The sequence below is a fragment of the Lampetra fluviatilis genome, chromosome 18 (genome assembly GCF_964198595.1).
Source record: "Lampetra fluviatilis chromosome 18, kcLamFluv1.1, whole genome shotgun sequence".
In the NCBI taxonomy this organism is placed as follows: Eukaryota; Metazoa; Chordata; class Hyperoartia; order Petromyzontiformes; family Petromyzontidae; genus Lampetra; species Lampetra fluviatilis.
In genome coordinates, this window is record NC_136292.1 from 10,036,723 (window position 1) to 10,060,939 (window position 24,217).

The 24,217-nt window shown below is 41.7% G+C and overlaps 1 protein-coding gene across 1 annotated transcript in view; it reads right to left on the bottom strand.

The window, feature by feature from the left end:
- The window catches only part of LOC144937215 (centrosomal protein of 170 kDa-like), a 79,001-nt gene extending 54,992 nt beyond the window's left edge, over window positions 1-24,009 (bottom strand). Inside the window, 3 exon segments of the mRNA XM_078864570.1 lie at window positions 1,340-1,429; window positions 14,092-14,253; window positions 23,840-24,009. Of these exon segments, the coding sequence (XP_078720696.1) occupies window positions 1,340-1,429; window positions 14,092-14,196 (195 nt within the window). The 5' untranslated portion in view covers window positions 14,197-14,253; window positions 23,840-24,009.
- Between the last annotated feature and the right edge of the window lie 208 nt (window positions 24,010-24,217).

The following is a 24,217-nucleotide window of genomic DNA, read 5'->3' on the forward strand; positions in this document are numbered from 1 at the left end:
TCCTGGGTCTCCCCTAAGTCGACTTGGACTTAAACGAGTACCCTGGTGTGGTTTGTAACCATCAGCAATGGGGAGACAAAGGCGGCCAGGGGTGGTGCAGCTGACACCACCCCCTTATGCCAGCCTTAATAGGCACTTGCCAACAAAGCTTTCTCTTACAGTCTGTACGGCCTTAACTTTGTAGGGAGTAGTGGTGCAGTGGTAAGTGCACTGCCATATGAACCCATCAAGGTAAAGTTCAAATGGCAGCTATGACGAACATTCGTGGCAAGTGACATTAGGTCTTTATATGGGTACCTGGTGTGGTGTAGAAACAAACATCAGCATTAGGGTGACAAAGGTGGTTTGGGTGTGGTGCTCACGACAACCCAACCCCCCTTCGCACACTGTGCTGACCTTAATTAGAGTTCGCTAACAGGACTTGGCCAAATATTCTACAATGCTTGTTTTGGTTCAAGTGTTTGTGTGTGGGGAGCGACAGTGCAATTGCTTCGCATACTACGTTATGAACCTAAATATTCGTACTCTTTGGTTCTTTCGGTAAAGTCACATAGGTGAAAATAAAATTAAAATAATAAATAACTAAATACAGTAGAAGTTATTGTTGCTGTGGTTGTCCCACCTGATGACGGAAGCTTGCGTTGCCTCCGAAACGTCGTTATTTAGTTATTTTTTATATTTTATTTTTATTTTATTTTCACCTACGTGACTTTATCTAAAGAACCAAAGAGTATGGATCCTTGCAGTCACGAAAACTTCAAATCTAGAACTAAATATTCGCGTCCGATTGCCAGTCGCAGCACACATCATTGGTTTGTGGGCATTATAACTTTCGCTGGGCCTCCCCCGAGGTTAACCCAGCCGGTGTGATACGCGAAACATCAGCCACTGGGTTTAATAGGCGGGCTGGTGCGGTGCTGACCGTCTCACCCTCTCGTGCTTTGTCTCGGACCTAATAGATGCTCCCTAACTGCACATTCCCCAGCAATCTTTAAAGCTGTATGGCAGGGGGGGGGTATTTGTCTGTGAATAAGAAAACGAGAGGTCTATGAATATCAGGCTTTTTCCCCTTCCACAAAGGGCCTTCCAAAAAGAGACTGGCTCCATGCACCAAGAGACTATGGAAAGCCGATTCCATACGAAACTTGACAAGTCCCTCAGGATAGCAGTCAGGGTAAGAGGCATCGATGACTAAGCAAACAAACTCGCTTTGCATTTCTATGGCGGGGCTAATGGACAGCCTCAGCAGTAGAACAAAGGGAATGACACAGTTGGCAAAGCACAAGTCGGTCAAGTGACTTGATCACTAACTGTAATTATCAGGGATCACTCCCCTTACCCCATTGAGACTGCCCAGGTCCATGACTTTGTGTTCGTCAGTGGCAGGGTCGTAGTTGACCACGGCGTGCTGTCTGTCCACGCTTCGGGACTGCGAAAGAAACAAAGGGCGAGGAAGTCAACAGCTGTCGATGGGGAACACTGCTTTTTAAAACACCTGTTTACAATCGTCACCAACAATTGGCAACAACATTTTCTCAAAGATACGCAAACACTGCCAAACATATCATCAGCTCCATTCTTGGAAATTGTGAATTTGGGGGGGGAGGGGGGGGGTTAAGGGTCGTTCGCAATTAACATCGTGAGGCACAAGTTTTTTTGTTCACGCATTTACTTAGTAAACGCTTCATTGAGTCGCATTGATTCTTACACTCGTGATACCCTCAACGGATTTTGTGCATGAGAATCGATGATTTACAATTTGTAACCCTGTATGACCTATTTGAAGAAACCCTGGAGCCATTTCATATGATACATAAACCACAGGACTCAAAAAATATAATCGTGACCAAAGTTGTGAAAGGCCACGTATGTTGCATGCATGTTGAACTTCTTTCGCACTGTACGCAGTCAATCGTACGATTACACTATTTTTAGCTATTATTATTTTACCAGGTGAGGCCCACTGAGCTATACATCTCTTTTTCAGAAGCAATGTGGCCACAAATTATAGCTCAACAAAGTGGCTCATCATGTGGAAATTTATAACAGCCAAATACTCGAAACACACGTTTCTAAATGTGGAGGAAAAAACCAGAGGACCTGGAGAAAAATCCACACGACCACAAGGAGAACGTGCAAATTCGAAATCCTGTATAAAACAGGCATCAGGGTCGGGATCAAACCCACAACCTCCTGAAAACCAGGCAAGGTAGTTAACATCTCGCCACCAGGGCGCCCATAGTTATAAATACTACTAGCTTTTTTACCCGTCCAAGGACGGGTGTATACTCTTTCGTTCTTTCGGTAAAGTCACGTAGGTGAATATAAATAAATAAAGCACGACGTTTCGATTGCAACACAAGCAATCATCAGGTGTGACAACCACAGCAAAACATTTTTTACTGAAGTGGGAGAGATGCCGGAGTTAAGGGGGGTTATATAAGTCAGGGGGAGGGGGGAAATGAGGAGAGGGGGAGCGTTGCGTGTGCGAAACGTCGTGATTTATTTCTATTTTTTTATTTTTTTACCTACGTGACTTTACCGAAAGAACCAAAGAGTATGGATCCTTGCAGTCACGAAAACTTCTAATCTAGACGGGTGTATATTGCAGTAAATCTGAAATATTCAATAGAAAAATTATTCAGCTCATGATTATTAATGGGGGGGGGGGGGGTTGCCCCATGTGGAGTGACGTCTCCCGCTCATGATTATTGTGGAGGGGTGCGGCATGTGGAGTGACGTCACCCGCTCATAATTATTAATGAGGGGAGGGGTGCGGCATGTGGAGTGACGTCACCCGCTCATGATTATTAATGAGGGGAGGGGTGCGGCATGTGGAGTGACGTCACCCGCTCATGATTATTAATGAGGGGAGGGGTGCGGCATGTGGAGTGCGCGACCTTCTTGTGCGTTGGGGGGGGACTCTATTGCAGTGACGTCACACACGAATGTAGCACTGTGCTGCGTAGATTTATTATTTACCGTCACTTTCTGTAAAGAAACGTCAAATTTGAAGTGACTTTACGTAATGCATTATTAAATTCAACACGACCTTCCTCTGCGTTATTGTAAAAATCTACCCACTCATGAATATTAATGAAGGGGTGGGCCTCATGTGGAGTGACGTCACGCGGGGGGGTGGGCCTCATGTGGAGTGACGTCACGCACAAGACAGACACATTCTTCTTCTTGGTTCTTTCGGTAAAGTCACGTAGAATGGAAATAATAAAATAATAAAAATTTAACATAATAAAATTATTCTCACGACGTTTCGGCCACAACGCAAGCAGCCGTCCTCAGGTGGAGAACAGGTCTGTCATTCAGACTCTGTCTTCTCGACAGACCTCGTCGTGAGAATTATTTTATTATGTTTTATTTTAATTATTTTATTATTTCCATTCTACGTGACTTTACCGAAAGTACCAAGAAGATGAATCCCTGCAGTCACGAAAGCTTTACATCGAAATAGGCACATTCTTGGCTTATTATAGTAGTAATAATCATGGACCTTCACTGCACAAAGACAGGCCCGCACTCCTCTGGCCTCTCCATGTGCTGTGAAAAAGGGCATTGCCTGTAACGTCGACTATAATATACTGTTTCTTTTTAAGGCAATGTTATGAACGAATGTGTTTTTTGTTGTTTGTGCTTGTGCACCACTGCCAATTTAATGTCAAATCAGCTCAAAAGGTACACCGAGCCATGACTGCTGTTAACAACATACCCGGGACAACAGTGGACTGCAGTTTAATTATTATCTACGTTCCACTGGTGAAAATATTCAGTGGCAGTCATTCGTATCCCAAGGCTGAGTACATTTTCGAAATAATGTAATAATTGCTGTTCGAAAGGGTTTGGGTGAACCAGCGTACGCTACAATAATTTTTTTTACGACAATAAACGTACGCAAACTGGTTACTGGCTTCAAAATGATATATCAACATGTGACCTTCATAATTCCGTGCAAATATAATTGAGATATGAGAACGTGCACTTATTTGTCATCAACGGGACTGTACGATGTCACATATTTGTCTTGCTGCGGACTGACGAGAGGTATAGGAGGATACGTGAAGAAGTCAGATTTGTGAACATCAATCGAAACTGATAGTGATACAACCACGCACAAAAACTGGATTGAGGTGTGGGTGGTCAATTGATCGGGGCAGATTTGTGATGGCCAGCTATATGACGGATACAGAATTAGCAAATCGCCGATACATTTGGCACGCAATAGGAAGTGCGGTCGTATCGCTAACAATTACCCTGCCCAAATGTACTGACATTTTTCTTTCCCCACTGTACATGTAATCCAAGCCTCCTTTTTGAGTCCAATTAGCTCGCTTATGGCCAACTTTGATCTTAAATCGGCAGGAATCGTACGGCGTGAAATTCCTCACCCATGTAATCCTGACAGCTTTCCGAGAGATGAAAACTCACGTATGCCAAACAGCTCTGAATCTAAGAAACAATAACCACCCCCCTCCTCCTCCACATTATGTGCTTAAACTGGCTGCTCCTGTTTATGGCGGCGGGGAACAGCTAAACCACCTGAAGCAACACCTAATGACTGGTGCGCATTACTCATTAGCAAAGAATTTGTATAAGACTGGCAACAGAAACACTGCACAGTGAATTCTGTTCTCTCTCCTCAAGCGATTTAACGCAAATTTAATGGTCGATTTCGATTTAAAGCTTTCGTGACTGCAGGGATTCATCTTCTTGGTTCTTTCGGAAAAGTCACGTAGAAGGGAAATAATAAAATAATAAAAATAAAACATAATAAAATACAATTCTCACGACGTTCCGGCCACAACACAAGCAGTCGTCCTCAGGTGAAGAACAGGTCTTTCCGTTTAATTTTTATTATTTTATTATTTCCCTTCTACGTGACTTTACCGAAAGAACCAAGAAGATTAATGGTCGATGTTATTTAAACGCATCGGGGACCCTCCCGGCGTGCGTTCGGCTTGGGTTCCTTACCCACTTTTGCAATCAACGCTTGCGCGTACACGGCCACTCCCGGGGGGAGCCGATCGCAGCACGGGATTTTCAGCGTGCGGGCCTCCAACACAGCGGCACGTTACACGGAGCTTCTAATCCAAGCCGTGTTGGTGTGGATGACTCGCGTCGCATCTGCCAATGTAGCGACCGCCTATTTGAGTGATGGGCCCACTTGCTTCTTCTCATCGATGTTTATTCGCTGGTATTCTCGCACCCTAAGAAAATGCGGTCGCGCGTGTGCTTGTCCAATGCGGCGCATGTTACGTTGTAGCCAATAAACAAATTAAGGTGCATGTGTCGGCTCTCCGTTTAAAAATGACATTGTGTTTTTATTCCATTGGCTCATGGGTCACCCAGACCAATGTTTTCATTCAGAAATATTGTTCAAGTAACAAAACATTTAATAGGTTACAATTTTATGTCCCATCAGCAGTCAAGCCCCTCAAGATAAGTACATTTTTTACTCAGATGGACACATTTTCATCAACTTATATGTCACCTATAATCTTATATGATGGCTGAAATAATGATTTAAGAACAGTGTTTAACTTGGGCCTACCTGTTTATGCATAGAAGTAAACATATGCTTATGAAATTGATATAAGTTCACGCACATGCATTTACATCATTACATTACTATCATGGGAATATGCCAAAACTAATCAACAATACCAGGAAAGTAAAATGTAGCACCATGTCAATGAACATCTCAACACAGAGCTGAGTGTTATTGATGGAACCAACACGCAGCTCATCAGCTAAATAAAAGCACCATGCCTACGCACTGGAGTAAATAAAGTAATCGGGGATATTTTTTGCAAAAACGTACAAATAAACACATTCCTGCGGAGGGAGCTGGTAGGAACGTTGGGTTGCTCGGGCAATGGCCAGGGTCAACGGCGGCGTGGTGTATTCCGCAAATATGCCCGACTGTGAGGACGGGCACAAGCCGGCGTGAGTAGGTTAAACGTTGAGTTTTATAAGAGTACCACGGGGTGACCAGCCCCTCCCTCCCCACCCTGCCCCTCCCTGCACTACGGACGGACACAATAATCCCCTGTGGGCTGGTGTAACCAGGAGGTTCCTACCACACGATTAGCAGTTAACCACATTGTTGAAAAATCCATTATTGTATTGCACTACTGTACTTCTGACCTCCAAAGTCTATGCACCCCCACCTTCACAAACCCGCCAATGACGCTGGGTCATTGTGGGCAATCAAATAAACCCTGAAACCCACACAGAATGGGGTGGCTGTCACACAGCAGGCGATTTACGCATGTACATCGTAATACAGGAGAGTAAGTACCTATTCACTCTTGCCCTCTTGATATTTGCGCAAAACAAATTACCTGCTGGCTTATTTGCAGAAGAACCACACTGCATTTTGGTTTGTTCACTTCCCCCTGCCTGATGGCAGATAAGGACCCGAACAAAAAAGAAAAACCTCACTTGTCACTTATTAACTCAATCCACACTTCAAACAGGCAACCTTGGAGACGGTCTCCAAAGACTGAATCAAATATGAGCTGTGGGTTCATGCTTCACGGCAGCTGACTGTGCTGAAATGTGCAGCTGTCCCGCTGCACGGGAAGGCACAACGCCATCACACCGGAGCGTGCGCAATTAGCGGTGGCCGGGACTGAATATAACGTTTAACTTGGAGCGCATTTAACCGTGGAATAACAATGTAAAAGAGCCTATTAAACCCATAAACCTTAAATTGTCGTGCTTTACATTCGTGGTGTTTGTATAATGACAATGGGATGATTTGTGAATCGCCCAAATGAGTTGTTTACAAAGTTCACCCTGTGATGTCAGCTTATTTGTGTTGAACAAAACACAGACTACGGATCTACCCTGTATCCTTAGCGACCTAGTCACTTTGTTTAATACCACATCCATCATGGGATGACATAAATGCCTACTTTTCGACAGTCTTTATGCTTTTATATAATAGATTATCCAGTACTGCAATTTAAATGCTACAATGCAGATTCCTGGGGAATATAAGTAAGAAAAGAAGCATACACAACACTGCATATCTCTTCTTGATGACGTGGTAGAACGCTTGTGTTGCGTCGTAGTTTTTTGTTAATTTCTTTGAACCTATCTACGTGACTTTACCGAGAGACCCAAAGAATACGAACACTGCATATATATGAAAAATAAAAATACATGAAGCTAGTTGGGTGGCTCAGAGGTCAGAGCAATGAGTTTGTACCACAGAGCGAGAACCATAGGTTTGAATCAGGGTAGCCGCCTATGAATAAACCAGATTCTCAAATTTAAGTCCATGGGCCAGAGCAGAAATTGGTAGCGCAGAAGGTATTTTTGGTTTAGCGTTGAGACTGGAAGGTCGTGTTTTGTCGTTGCTTGTGCTCCGAATTATGACCCAGTGGTATTAAAGAATCATGGCATCGTCCCCTGTTTTGGCCTGTAACTATATGGATACATTTATACGGCTAATAAGGGTGAATTACTTGATATGCCACTTTTTTAAAAAATGGTTAGCACTTAATTCACTGTTATTGGTGCCATAAATAAATGGGAACCACTCTTGTTATGATGCCACGTCAGGTGGTGCTGACAAGTCGATTACCTTGTTTTTGGGTTCATAATTAGATGGATTTATGCTGGTCACTAATAAACGCACACATCGTATTTAGTTTTCTCTCTCAATTTGGCAAAATGACAGCTATGAGAATAAAAAATATATAAGTTTTACAGCCATGCACTCAACATTTACATTCAGCAGGGCTACGGGAAAGTGGAGCCACCCCATAGTATGGATAAGAGATTCCTGTATTGGTAGAATGCTGAAATGATACGTCATCTAATTATATGGTGGCAACAACACAATTTAAAAACAATTTTCAAGGATAAACTAAATTGTGGTGCAAAAGTGTCTATAGAATGGTGTTCAAACCATTACTGTGGGTATAACAAACTGTCAATATCTTCATGGTGGCCTAATGAGCATCAATACCATCTGTTCAATTACTGCACCTATCCATGTATAAAATGTTAGTCAAGGGGTAGGCACCTGATTCTATAAAAAAAAACAAAAAAAATGTTTATTAACTGCTTGATTTACATTGTAGCCATATTCCATCCGAATATATTATTTGTTTCTTTCGGTTAAGTCACGTCTAAAGATAAAATAATAAATTAAATTAAATAATAGAATACGACGTTTCGATTGCAACACAAGCAATCATCATCAGGTATAATGAAATAGCGACATAAAATCTAACCAGAAAACTATAGACAGACATATTAGCAGACAGATATCACCAAGATACATAGAGAGAGCAACACAGGTAACTTGGTGATATCTGTCTGCTAATATGTCTGTCTATAGTTTTCTGGTTAGATTTTATGTCGCTATTTCATTATACCTGATGATGATTGCTTGTGTTGCAATCGAAACGTCGTATTCTATTATTTAATTTAATTTATTATTTTATCTTTAGACGTGACTTAACCAAAAGAAACAAATAATAATTCCTGCAGTCACGAAAGTTCTAAAAATTAAGATCCATCCGAATAGTCCTCTTGCTCGATATGGAGTACTAATCAGTATGCAGCAATCCCCCACTATAAGTCGCTACATTAAGCGATGTTTCGCTTGTACATTGTCGATTAATTAGGGAACATATTTCAACATAAATGTTGTCGCGTATGTTATATAAATAAAAATGTGCAAAAAAATTGTCGCACATTTTTTTTTTACAAGGAACGCACGTTGTGATGAAATGCCGTACTGTACGTGCATAATGCGTACCACCGAAAATCCCTACACCAAGGTGGAGAGAGTTTCCTCCACGTGGCAGAGGGAAGCTGGAATAGACAATGTGGAGGAATCGGCCATGGTGGAGTTTCTTGAGTCACATGGTGAGGAACAGTCAACGGAGGATCTGATGCAGCTGGAACTAGCTGAGGAAGAGGCCGATTAAATGATAGCACCACCACCACCACGAATATCAACTTCAAAAGGGTTGCTAGAAGCATTGATAATTTGAAAACAGTAATGGACATCTTCAGAGAGGATGTCCCAAACCGAGAACGCAGCTCTTGAGTTACTAGGGCGAGTGGCATTCACTGCTCAAAAAGGAGCTGTCGTACCAGGAGAAGAACAATTCTGCGCAGCTTTCTTTGGCTGACTTTTTTTTTTAACGTTCTGCATTAAAGCCACAAAGTCCAGAAGAGAACCAGCTTCTTCCTCTGGTGAACATTCCTATTGCTCCAGCTTCAACATGAGATGAAGAGGAAAGTGATCCAGCCCCCTTTGTCTGCATGGCTCCACCAACTGCCCACCCCAAGAGGCCTCGCTCACCAAGCTCTTAAAACATTTATGGTAAGTTTTATGCGAATTATTTGTACGTATCATTAGTTCAAATGTAAGTCGGCAAGGAACAAAAACCCCCGATTTCAACATTAAGTAGATGGGACATTAGAGTACGCCGTACATTCTACATTAGAGCTCGCTTTAAGTAATGTTGCGTTACGAAGCATTTCCCAAGAACGCATCCCTTACGTATCAAAGCGAGGGATTCTTGTATTACAGTATAATCTAAAAATGATCTGCAAACACAATTTATTTGAAAACATGAATGTTCCCATACTTAGGTTTTTTCGGTAAAGTCACGTAGGTAAAAAATAAAAAAATAATTTACTGTATCACTTGATACAGTAATTTAGCTGTGACGGTCCCACCTGATGACGGAGACTTGTGTTGCCTCCGAAACGTCCTGATTTATAATTTTATTTCTATTATTTTTATTACTTAGTTTTTATTTTTTACCTACGTGACTTTACCGAAAAAACCTAAGAGTATGAATCCTTGCAATCTCGAAAGCTTCAAATCTAGAATGAATGTTCCCGATTTCCATAAAACGTTACGATACGTAACGACCGTGTTGACAATGCAGAGAAGAACATTATTACATTATTAAAATTCTATTTTTATACAAAGTCTGTCCCGTGCTTCCACTGTATCTCAAATTCTCCCTATAATACGACCCATTTTCAGCAGAAGCTTTTATGGGATTAGTGATGTGATTTGCCTGTTACAGCCGGTAAAATAAAATCTGAGGGAAATCTCACTTCAGGTGAGTGAACCTCAATTTATAAACAGGATCCTGTGATCGATTCAATTAACTGGTTCAAAAATAGCAGCAGCAACAAACAATCTAGCAAACTGTAATATATATTAAACAAGTAATGTAAAATAAAATCTATAAAAAAATACTGAACAGTATTTGCCCCAGTACAATACCGCATTGTTAATCCGAGGAATGTGCGATGCAATCAGTTCAGATTCTGCCTGTTTGACAACAGTGCATGAATTTGCGAGACTCTTAAGCGTTTGGGGACATTTGCATTCATTCAGGGAACACTGGTATAAGTAGCTTTGCAGAAACGGTGGCCTGACAGGGGTAAATCCATTGCACTCGATCATGGAAATTAGATTTGCAGTCCAATTATGTTTGGATTTTGCAAAAAAATAAGCCTTGAGCGCAAGCTCAGATTGTTGGGCATTATAACGAGGCATGTAACGGTTCACCTCACTGCTGCCGCGATTTGATGAAATGTCAGAATGTGCATCACAAATCGATTCAAGCAGCAAGTTTGTATCTTGCTTGTATCTTCTGTACTGTGTGTGATGTGTTACGTCCCACTGCACTGTCCAGTACCATGGATACTCTCCAATTCATTTTCTGTATGTCGTACATTCTACTAACCACCACCCTTTAAGGATCATTTGCATACAATTTGGTGATATCAAAATATATATTATTATATGCATGATGCAATATATGTATCATGAACATTAAATGTTGGTTAAATCGATGACTTGATATATCTGTACATGCCTATTTATTACTATCATTAGACTGAGCGATTTAAGAGATTACGACCGATTATTATGCTCAAGATATTAGTGCACGCGTCAAATTGGGCATGCAAGAAAAATTTACGGGTCATGAAAATCATAGGCCGACAGGGTGGTGAGATGTTGACTATCTCGCCTGGTACACAGGAGGTCGTGGGTTAAATCCCGACCCTGATCCCTGCTGTATATTTTAAACTTGCATGTTCTCCGTGTGGTCACGTGGAGATGTTAACTACCTCGCCTGGTATACAGGAGGTCGTGGGTTTGATCCTAACTCTGACGCCTGCTGTATGTTTTGAGCTTGCGTGTCTCTTTCTCTCTCCCCATGGTCGTGTGCATTTTTCTCCGGATCCTCCGGTTTTTCCTTCCATATTTTGAAACGTGCATTTAGATTATTTTCCTGCTATAAATTTCAACATGATAAGCTACACTTTGCTGAGCTATCATTTGTGGCCAGGTCGCCTCTGAAAGAGCTATATAGCTCAGTGGGGCCTTTCCTAGTAAACAAAAAAATGTGAATGATACAGTCAGACAAATTGAGAAAAAGAGGGCCAAAAACTTAACTTCCAAGGCAGACCATACAAATAAGAGAATAGAATTGAGACGAAAATATCTTGTCCGGACGGATTCTCCGGTCGTTTGAATAGACGAATGTTTAACTCTTGTTGACTTGAATTGACTTTATTTTAACGGCTTCTCGTATGCGTGAGAGGAGTGTGGTCATTATTGCAGGGTGACGGGGTTTAAAGTAACGGTGTGCTCTTTTCTCCTGAAGTTACCTCACATGCCACACCACAACTATTTTTACAGAGAAAAGTAATGCATTCTTCAATCAAATTACAACCCCTGAAGCTTGACATTTCATCACATTGTAGTTAAAGTGAAGCATTAAATGCCTACCAAGCATAGGCAATAAGTAAATCAATCTCTGGTACCATGGCAACATGTTGTAATTATAGCCATCTGCACGAATTTCACTGCTGAAATGGGTTATTATTCACATCCCAATCTCGTAAAGCAATTGGTAATGAGAGTGGACAATTTTAGCATTTACCGAATTAAATATTTGTTTCCAAGCAGTCAAAAAAAACGTGACAAGTCATGTAATGCATACCTCCACCATACGAGCCACCATTAAATTATATTTAGCTGTTAAAGTGGTTAAACGCATCAACTATGTGAGAGATGCAAGTGTGGTATATTCTCCAAAGGTAAAACTATTGCTCAAATGCTTAACGACACAATGCTTGAAATGTTCTTTCGTAATTACACATGATGAATACGAAGCTAGGTGGTGCAAAGCAGTTGACTACGTACGTTGCGAAAGAAGCTCAATATACATACATACATAGCTATTCTTGGGTCTTTCGGTAAAGTCACGTAGATAGGTTCAAAGAAAATAACAAAAAAACTATGACGTTTCGATCGCAACACAAGCAATCGTCATCAGGAGAAAAAAATTAACCCGTAAAAACAAAGTTGTTCACTATAAATCCTTTATATGCATGGCGGCTAGAGTCCTCTCGTCCTCTGGCTTGAGATGGCTGCCACCTATGGGTCAGATGATTGCCTGCCACCATTAAGCAATTGGTAATTAAATATAATTTATTTTTTCCTAAAAAGTGTAAAATTTTGGAAAAAAATGTTCACGAAAATAAATTGTCACACACAACGAGTCTGTGTGCAAAATGTCAGCTCGATTGGATCACGGGAAGTGGGTTAAAAAACGACCGAAAGATTTGCACGGTCGTAAGCAAGCAAGCAAGCAAGCACGCAAGCAAGCAAGCAAGCGAACTTAATATAAAGGATTTAAAAATAGCGGGAAAGCTGCTGAGGCAGGCTGTTTTAAAGGTTTGAAATGGGTGTAGCCCAAGGGTCATAAGCGAAGTGGGCGGGGCGAGTGATGTTAAAGTGAGAAATTTGCATGTAAATGTAAGATCAGAGAGCTGATGACGATTGCTTGTGTTGCGATCGAAACGTCATAGTTTTTGCGTTATTTTTTGTTATTTTCTTTGAACCTATCACGAAAGCTTTAAGCAAAGATTCATACATACATAGCGTTAGAAAGCTCAACTAACAATCAGATGATTACAAGTTAATATCCCAATCAGAAATAGATTGAGCCCATGACACCTGTGGGGTTGGCAAAGTGAAGAGCACATTGAGAGATATCACAACGGCGCCGACTTGGACAAAAGCTAAAAACTGTGCAAAGAAACATGAATGGATGCAAGCTTGGAATTACAATGCAAGACGGAAAGCGGACCACAAGGATTTGAGGACGCAATTTAGAAACATCCGAATGACTTAACGCTTTTCGGTTCTGATGATGTACGTGTACGCCATCAAAATGAAACCGGAATTTAAAAAATAAAATAACATTTTCGGTACCGAGGTTCCCACAAGGCCATGTGGGGAAGGCGTGTGGCACAGTTTGGTGTCAGCTGTAGTCATGTCGCTACAGTTCTCAGCGGTGAGTACAATGTCTTTTAAATAAAATTAATGCCGAGCCGCTTGCATGTTCCAAGATTCAGAGGTGAACAAGACCCACCTGCAGCTTGCGGACGTCTCAATGGGAAAAGGTTAATAAAAGCCGGCTTGGGCAGAACATCGCTAGACAAGGATGAGGGCCAGTGGTCGAGACGAAAGCCGCAGTTGCAGCCAAGGGAGGGGAAAGCGTCCGAGATGACCGATCAAATCAGCTCGTGCACAGGTGCTCGAGAGACAAAGAGAGACAGCGACGACGGCTTGGGAAGGCCTTTATCCAGCACTGTATTGATCATGGCTGATGATGACGGTGATAGATGCAGTGATTTCGATTTAAAGCTTTCGTGATTGCAGGGATTCATCTTCTTGGTTCTTTCGGTAAAGTCACGTAGAAGGGAAGTAATAAAACAATAAAAAATATATATCAATAAGAAAATGATATTTAATTATTATTTTAGTTTTCCATTTTATTTCATTATTATATTATTTTATTATGTTTTATTTTTATTATTTTATTACTTCCCTTCTACATGACTTTACAGAAAGAACCAAGAAGATGAAAGATGCAGTGATTTTAAGATAAGATCCGGGAATTTCAGTATGCCGGTATAAAGATTTGTATGATAGATTTGTTTTGGCCCACCAGAATAGCCTTCCCATTGCCTGCGGTCATTGGATTCACGAGAAGGGCCTGAACCCACCTGCAGCATGAGCTCGCACTCGTCACGCCCGACGAAGATCATCTCCTTGGGCAGCCGGTTGCGGGTGCCGCTGCCCGCCACGAGGAACCACGACGTGACGCTCATCCTTGCTCCGCCGCCTCGCCACGCACGACCTGGGGACTCGTCCTCATAAAAAAAACACTGCCCAGACGCACAGGGCGTGGTGTCCAGGTCAGAATAAAAAAAATTAAATCCTTCAGCTTTCATTGGTGCAAAGCAAGCAGCCGTCATATAAAGCGTCTGCCCACATGCATGCAAACAGTAGGTACACAGTGCCCGGTAGAAACATCTGCGTGTCAGCAGTGGTGTTGGACATCAGAATTCTGTGCACGGATTTGATCTACTTAAATTGAGTGGTTTCATTTTTTAATATATATACGTTTGGCGGCATGCTATTGTTTGAGGGCATGTTCAAATTTGTTAATTAGGTTTGTTAATTTTAATTTGCCGACTGATTTATTTTAAATAACAGTTGTCATTTATGTACTATATGCAACAAAATATTAGTAGATTATATTAAACGTAAAATCATATATTTTTTAAATGCCAGTGACATTACAGTTTATACAAGAATCAAATGTATATCAAACAATAAATAGTTTGATAAAGCATTGAAAAAAATCACACACCGAATTAAATGCAAAATATATGTAAAATAGAGAGCCACTTTATGTGTGAAGAGGAAAAAGCTGAAAGCATCACAATTTAAGCCGCAAATACGGCTTTAACACACAGTATGGTAACAATACATTATAATAACAGTATCAATGAAACCACTTAAATTGATTAAAGTGAGCATCATATTTAAAAATGTATGTTTATTACTATTTATGGTTTACGATTCAAAACTGCACTATTCCCATTATTACTGGGCTCCAAAAGACGGTCCCTTACGTGACGAGGGAAAATGTATGCGTGCCCACAAGGGACCACTGCATTTTGTGGTTGTTATTGATGGCAGGTCTACACATTCAGGTTTTTTTTTAGATAGGTTTAAAGATTTCCTGTTAAATTAATCCACGTCAACGTTGATGTCTGGTGTGGCTGTTACATTACAGAAGGAATTTTTTTTAAACACATATTTGATCAATACAGTACTGACATGTTTGCCACAAATAGCTGCCCTACCAAAATGAACACGGGAATAAGCCATGTGCAGAACAAACGTTGGCAGCGCATTAATAAATGTAACCGTTGAGCAAGGGTAACAGATTAACCAGTGAAAGAATGATTACGTTAATTTCTTCGGGTAACTACTTTTAGTGAACTCGCTCTACTGTACATCGCACTGTTCCATACAAGGAATAAACAAATATTTCTACCAATAAAATGTTTTCACCGTACCGTAGAGTCAATGTTTTAATTTGGCGTGTAGCAGTTGATTTTTATATAACAATACACGCATAACATTGTGCATGTGCGAATTATTTTCAATCTTGATTTGAAGCTTTCGTGACTGCAGGAATCCATACTCTTTGGTTAAAGTCACGTAGGTAGAAAATAAAATAAATCACGACGTTTCGGGTGCAACACAAGTGTCCTTCATTAGGTGGAAAAAGCATGGTCTGACCCTTGGGCTACACCCATTTCAAACCTTTTAAAACAGTCTGCATCAGCAGCAGGCCATGCTTTCCCAACTGATGAAGGACGCTTGTGTTGCGCCCGAAACGTCGTGATCTATTTTATTTTATACCTACGTGACTTTACCGAAAGAACCAAAGAGTATGAATAATTTTCAATTTGTGCAAAATGTGCGCATTTATTTTTTACTTTAGACTATTGGTTGCGACAAATTATGCAAACCGAACGAGACAGTAGCGTCGACTATACATAACAAGAAGTACCACATAAAGACGACAACACATGAACTCGTGCCTCAGAGGGGCAACTGTGGAAGTTGGACGATAAGGCCTCACGTAAGGCTGCGTAGCTCAGTGAGTGAATGTATGTTGAACTTCTTTCACACCGTACATAGAGTCAACCGTGCTAATCGGCGGTGTGGGGGAAAGACAACAAACTAAACACAAAAAGCAGTTCTCAAGAAATTCGTTTTCAATCTAGATGAAATAGCTCAAAGCTCTAGTGGCTTCCTAACATCGTAAGGAAAAGCATTCCAGATGGACGCAAAAGTGCATTTGAAAGCGCGCGATTCAGTGACCGTCTTTGTTTGATGGCCAGCTTAAAGCCGCTGAGAGGATAACTGGAGTTAGCGTGATAGTTGATGCTCTTGGACGAGAATGCGTCAGTAAATGAGGTAGAAAATCTGAATAAGACAGACAGTAGCATGAATAACACAACCAAATGACATGCAAATTTTATGTAAATTATATTCTGTAACATTTAAAAAAATGGGACAAACCAAGACTAAAGGAAAAAAATATTCAAATGAGAGGTTTCAAACACACACCTGTATTTACATAATTAATTAATTAACCACAAATCATAACAATTCATGTAATTCTGAGATTTGCTATGGGGTGGGTGGGTGAATTATTGCAAGTCTGGTTAACTTTGCACATTTATCATAATTCGCTGGAGACGGCTGTCAAGACGGGCCACGCGTCCCCGTTATTTTATTATTACACGCTTTTTAACACATTCCTGCGGAGGGAGCTGGTAGGAACGTTGGGTTGCTCGGTCAATGGCCAGGGTCAACTGCGGCGTGGTGTATTCCGCAAATATGCCCGACTATGAGGGCCGGCACAAGCCGGCGTGAGTAGGTTAAACGTTGAGTTTTATAAAGGCACCACGGGGTGACCAGCCCCTCCCTACCCAGCCCCACCCCTCCCACCCTCCCCACCCAGCCCCTCTCCTCCCCACCCAGCCCCTCTCCTCCCCACCCAGCCCCACCCTCCCCACCCAGCCCCTCCATCCCCACCCAGCCCCTCCCTGCACGACGGACAGACACAATAATCCCCTGTGGGCTGGTGTAACCAGAGGTTTCTACCAGTATTAACTCACTCTGTTGTTGTATCCTCAAATCTTGTAACTCAATTATTACCCACTTCCCAATGTGGTATCGACTACAAACTTGGTATACTTATGTCATACTGATGACAATACTGTATTCTATCATTAAAAATAAAAATATATAATTTTAAACATTATTGTTTATATGTTATGTTTCGGCTTGGGTCTAATTGTCCACGCTCAACTGACGTTGGCTGTAAATCACCACGGCCCCTTACGTTATGGCAAGTTTCGGGGCCACTTCCTGGAGTCGTGGAGTTCTGCTATCACTAGTACGGTACATTTCATTAAAGCGTGTTTTTAAAAAGTTTTTTTTAAACATTACTTATTTTGAGACAAGGTAACTATTTCAGCCACACTCCACAGGAGGAAGACCATCATATACAGGTACTGTAGTCAATTACTGTCAACCGATGTCTTAGGAGCACAGTGGGGGGAAGGGGAGGTTTGGCTTATTTTAGCCGTCCGACCAAAGCCTCTGTACCATAGTAATAAAAACGTGACCTTTGTGATGTTACAGCCACAGCATGCCATAAAGCTGCTAAAGTATACATTCGGAAGTTCATGTCATTCCAAGATTCATTTCAAAGCGCTGCCCGTTGAAAAGTTGAATGGCAAATCATTTTAAATCGTTTACATTTAAATTAGCATTAATCTACTTTAAATAAATTATATCAGATCAAAGAACTAAACAAGGGAATGACTTTCATCACGAGGATAACAGTTACTATTCACCAATGGGCCTTTCATATCAATGTATTCTTGTGGAATTTGATTGAACAGGACGAGCAAAACCTCCTGGTTACCAGAATAATAAAAACAACATAACCTACCACCCCCCGTTTCTTTTGAATCGCTCACAGTAAACTGAGGCATTGCATAATGATTTTGAACAAATCAGTTTCACCTCGCATTGTGTTTTTTTAGGGTACTTTCGCATGCAAAACACTAATTAAGGAATTGGGAAAATATCCTTATCCATGCCCTTCCTGAAAGAGTGTCATCCTGCATTGTACAGTGGTAGACTGCTAATACATTGTCACTGGTTTTGTAAACCCTACTATAAACATTTTCCACACACCACCCCAATCCTCAAATCCCTCCATTGGATTCCTAGCCAATTCCAGATCAACTGCCAGCTTACAATATCTTCATGGAATCTCCCCTGCCTGCCACTACCGTCTCATCTGAATCTTGATGTAGCCCCCACCCCTGTATCCTGCTCCAACAAGCAAGTTTTTTTTTTAAACCTTAGTCCAACCTACGCACGATCGATAGGTCGCACCTTCTCTGCTGCTCCCTCTGAAATCTGTAACTCCCACTTCCTGGCTGTCTGCACTGCTGACACACTTGCCCCCCTGTTCAAGTCCACGCTGTCAACCTCTCCTCTTCTCTGCCTACGTCACTCACTCTGAAGTTTCTTCGTTCGCACCTTTACCATGCCATGCTACGAATAAAGGCCATTGCTTGAAATGTCACCCATGTAAATATGGCAAAAATATTACCCTTGACTCGTTTGGAATACTATATACATAACAATGGTCACCTCCTGTGAAAACTTGCCAAGACCCTCCTGAAAAAAGTGTCTTGAGACTCAATGAGGCTTTCCTGGGAAAACAAGCATAATAAAAAAACTGTATATTTTTTTCCTTTTAATAGTGTCATTGACTATAATGTTGGTGGAATGTTTTTGTTAAGCACCATATATTGATAAAAAAAAGTTGTAATGTAAATACTATTGCCTTCTATTATTAAATGCTATATAAAATATTCTGACAGGCAATTGTCTTTCAATCAATAACTACACGTTGAGTTGTCTAAAGGCCACATTCCCTTGTATATCCTTCATAAATCTATGATGGATGGCTAATCTTCATTTAAAATTGACATTCTGGCAAGGAACAGCCTTAGAGTGGCACCAACATTACAATGCCCACATTCTAAGCAAATCCCTTCATGCGTCCATACTAAAGCCTACAATGGGAAATGTCAGTCACCTGTACAGTGATTTATTACCCACATTTAAACTGCACTTCAGCTTGTTAAATACAATTACTGCACATTTAATAATGTCTCCAATCGTAAACGAAGTAGAATTAAAAGTCAACTGATGTTCTGGTCTACCTGGCAAGATTGATTTTCCACATCAACCGCTTGATTATTTTTGGTATGCATTTCGAAGAGAGGTCATTACTTAAAAAAACATTCCATAATTCCCCTCTAAAGTGTTGGAGAAAATGTCTCAAATGCGGTTCTACCAAAATGATCACTTGTAGCACGCTGCTCTATAGGTAAGTCATCGGCTGCCCAATCACTATTTTCAAAGCAAAGCACATTCAATCTTCTGGCTGTACCTGTCTGACCGACAAATAAAAAAGCAAGCAGAGAGAATTTTTTCTCAACACCGAGTGTATTTCCACTGTTGTTAAAAGGTCAATGCATTGTTCGCAGAAGACACACGATTTTTTTTTTATAAACTAAAAGCCTGTTGGACAATGCTCTTTTCAACGTGTTTAGTAGACGAGTTACATACATTTACACTTGAAATTGTTGGAGGGGATTTCTTTGTCCCTGCTAAAAAGCATAATTAATGACAACAAAATGTCACGCATTCAACTGAGTGAAGAAAAATTTACCTTATCCTGTTCAGCTCTCAATTATTGCAAATTCTCACCACAGTAACATACCCACACAACACTTACATACAACTTAAGACTCCATCATTATGACTGCCTACGGTTTAAGTAACAAAGCCGAGCTCGTGTTAATATCACATCACGTGCTAGCTATCAATCATACAAGAATGAGACGTATTTGCATGCACGCTTATCTGCATTAGGCTTTGATTAATGACAACTCCAATTACACTGTCACGAATTTTTTTCAGCTCCCAGGAGTAAAACAAAACCAAGGCCGCCTTGTATCAATCATCGAATGAGACCCCGAATGTCAGTAGAGCGGCAGAAACCTATCATCAGATTCTATCTGCAGACGCAACACTGCCAAACGACCCCTAGAATCATGGAATGTCACTGTAGGCTGCGGCACACGTTTGGTTTTTTTCTATAGACATTCATTTGAGTTCAGTTCGCCAGACTTAAGTCCTTAGAGATGACATATCTGTCCCCCCAATCAGCAAGTGATGCGTTTTGTTGTGGAATGAATTAGCAGTCTCGACCGCAGTTAAAATTGTGGCACATCCAAATAAATTTGCACTAATGTTTTCAGTGCATTGTTTAGCCATTGCAAAAATAGTAGCTGTTAAAAACACCCCACGCAAGAGAATATGTGATACAATCACTCAATTTCCTGTTCATGAAAAGGTCCATCGAGGTATGTTTGCAAGGAACAAAACTAAATGTAATTTGCACGTAAAATTTACACCGCTTTCATTTGAGGGCATTAATAAAGAATACTAATGATTAACTATGAATAACCCAACCAATAATAGATTTCCATTGTAATTGACCAAATATGACCCCTCCCCCCACCCCTCTGGTCTTCGTACCCGATTGGCTCACAAGTGATAACATCACATTTAGCCCCCTCTTATACAGGTAGGAACAACAGGTTCCACACTGCCCACCAGGGATTATTTGTCTGTCTGTCTGTCGTGCATATCCGGAATTCCGCCCACCCATGCACCTCCCCACCGAACACCGAGCATAGCCGCGATTGGTTGACGATGTCGGGGAGGGTAGGGGGGAAGGGTCAACATGCCCACTGATCCAACTCCCCCACCTCCCCCTGAACGTCGCGCTGTCCAACCAAGTTCCTACCTGCCCACTCCAAAGGAACGTGTTTTAAGATGCAACAGCAGGAGGATTTCTCCACCATTCTGACTGTCGCCTGATGCGGCTGGTTGTAATTTCCAGCAAAAACGTCGTGCTCGAATATAAATGTTGTGGGTTTACTCTCCAACACACCGGTGTGCTGAACTAGTCACTAATTGGCATGTTTGTATATGTCACAAATCTTGCTGATTGGCTGTGTCGGGTGATGGCGGGTTTAACAACACGTGTATATTTACACGATCTAACCCAAAAAAATACCTATTATGGATTAATAAAAAAATTGTAAAAATACATGAATTACTAGCCAACACAAGTTGACAGCAATAAACATGAATATAAATGGCCATGTAAACACAGTTCGAGATCTGTTATTTACCATGGTGAAAGCTCACTCATGTGTAGTATTATTCGGTTGTGTAGGGCTGGGTATCCTTGGTTATCGGACGACATTGAAAATGGAAATTAACATCAAATCTTGCTGAGCATGTGACCAGCTCTAATGGCAGTAGATTGATAGATAAGGCTTGCTGTGTGGGTTGTGAGGCTTATTTAGGCATACTTCACCATGCTGGTCAGTGCAGGTTCATGAAGATCGAAAGCATAGACGTGGAAACACAGGCGTACGGTACAATTATTCATTACGGTTTTTTTGGGGTTTGATCGCGTAAATATAAATATGTTGTTAAACCCGCCACTAGCAACACACTGAATGTGCTTAACTAATAACTGACATGTTTTGCTTACAAATTGGCTGTCGGGGTTTAACGAAACACTAATATATATGCGATCTAACCTAAAAAAACCTGCATTATGGATAATATTGGTCGCGAAAGCCTAACCTGTTAAACAGTACAATTGATTTTGCAGCATATGGCACGTGTTTCATGTATCAAATCTGCTTCGCTCTCGAGATTTCATAACATCTAATTAATTCCAGGTGATTTGGTGACAGGATACATATTGTGTAATGATTATTACGTAATGCGGGGGTGCCTGCCGTGATTCTGTAACCTTTAAATACATTGCAGTACGTGTTAAAGACACACAAAAATAAAGGCAAAAACGTCCTCGGCCCAAATTCCACATTCCCATGTCAGGGGCTAGACACCCCATAGGACGACCACTCACAACTTCCCAACAAAAGCTGCAGATATTTCACCAAGCCCCACAGACACATGCATTTGCCCTGTCGGTATTTATTAGAATGCAGACTTGCACATGAGCTGTATCCTCCATTGCAAGATACCACTGTGCAAACACCATCGCTTGGTGAACACCATCGCTGTCCACGTCCACTTTACAGCAGGGGGTGCGCGTTTGACCATGACATTATTATTATTATTGCAAAATGGTATTGCTGTAATCGTGGTTGGCGCACTGCGCTATGAGAGAAATAAATAAGTTAACCTCTAAGCTCGATTCCCAGCCACGGGCAACATCAGTGGCAAATTATATGTTCACCGATCTCCTGGTCGCCCCCATCACCTTCATCAACCAGCAACTGACCAGGGTGGTGAAGTATGGTTAAACAATGCCTAACCACTGACACGGCGCGGTGAGGCATTAATGCAGCAGTGGATTGCAACTGGACTCCAAATTATTATTATTCTAATTGAAAATATACACCGTATTCTTTCTACTTAATAATTGCTAATTGTCTTTTTACCCTTTTATCTGGCAACAAAACTGACACCTTTTTTTACAAGTAGTCATGTTTGCATTGACCACAATACCTGCGGTCGGAATGCAAACAAAAACACAACTCTGATAATGTATGCACTGTCCTTGAAATTGATTGGTCCACACCCGAGACAGCTTTTCTTAGAGCCTAGTCTCACATGATGTTGGACCAGATGACGCCAAAAGGCGCACAACTCAAAGACAATACACCATCAGAGTATGAGAGCTCGGGGTAAGCATTTACACCATTGGAACCTCCTTTGCCAGTAGCAAAATATGATAATTGTGTTTTTACCCTTTTATCTGGCAAAAAAACTGACACCTTTTTTTACAAGGAGTCATGTTTGCATTGACCACAATACCTGCGGTCGGAATGCAAACAAAAAAACACAACTCTGAAAATGTATGCACGGTCATTGATATTGATTGGTCCACACCCGAGACAGCTTTTCTCAGAGCCTAGTCTCACATGGTGTTGGACTAGATGACGCCAAAAGGCGCACAACTCAAAGACAATGCACCATCAGAGTATGAGAGCTCGGGGTAAGAATTTACACCATTGGAACCTCCATTGCCAGTAGCAAAATATGATAATTGGTTTTTTTTGCATTCCCACCGCAGGTATTGTGGTCAATGCAAACATGACTCCTTGTAAAAAAAGGTGTCAGTTTTGTTGCCAGATAAAAGGGTAAAAACCCAATTATCATATTTTTCTACTGGCAAAGGAGGTTCCAATGGGGCACTACACTTACTCCAATATGCCAGTGCGACAAAATAAACCCGTGTTACAGGACCGCTTAGGAAGAGGCCTTTTTCATTCAGCAGTGGATGGATCAAGGCTGATGATGGACATCAGCCGAGAAGCGTCAACATCTAACACTGCCATGAACACAGATCTCGTATGATTAACTAGGCTATGGATAACGTTCAACGTCATGGATTGCGAGGCCTGATGCGAGTAGGAATTTCCCATCAATGTTTGAATGGAGCCTGGCACCTGCCCCTATGCATTCTAACCACCAGCTCGCTCCACATACGCCACTACCGATTGAAACCAACCATTACTACAATCAACGCCCCTGTTATACCCACGGTGCGTCTCACCGCTGTGATCGCGAATCCGTCGATCATTTCGCGATTCTTTTACCACACAAATCGCCATCTCCACACTTGACTGGGTCGTACCTGGCTGGGGCCGAAGCGTCGCGACCATTTCCCGTAGCGCCCGAATGATCACACACATAGAAATGTAAAAAACACAGAAACGTTTACACGAACCTTACCTTTAGCGGCGAACGGAGACTATTGTGAGGAAACGTGCGGATGATAAAACAAAGAGGGAGCGGGGAGGTTAAAGGAATTAAAAAAACTAAATTATTGAATCGAGTCGCTCTCAACCCTCCTCCGTTGCTGCATCTCCCAGCCCGCACGGCTCCGAGTAAATAAATAAACAAATAAAGCAGCGCGCGCTGACGTCACGCGCACGGCGCGGGCTCACGAGGCCCCCACCGCGCCCCCTCGCTTCCCATTGGGTGAGGTGGAACGCGACGTCATCGCGCCAACAGCGTCCACCGCCGTAAACCAGCCGTGCCCTGACGTCATCACGCACACATTGTGTTGACGTCACGTGGTCGTCACGACGTTGGGGGGTTTATTATAGC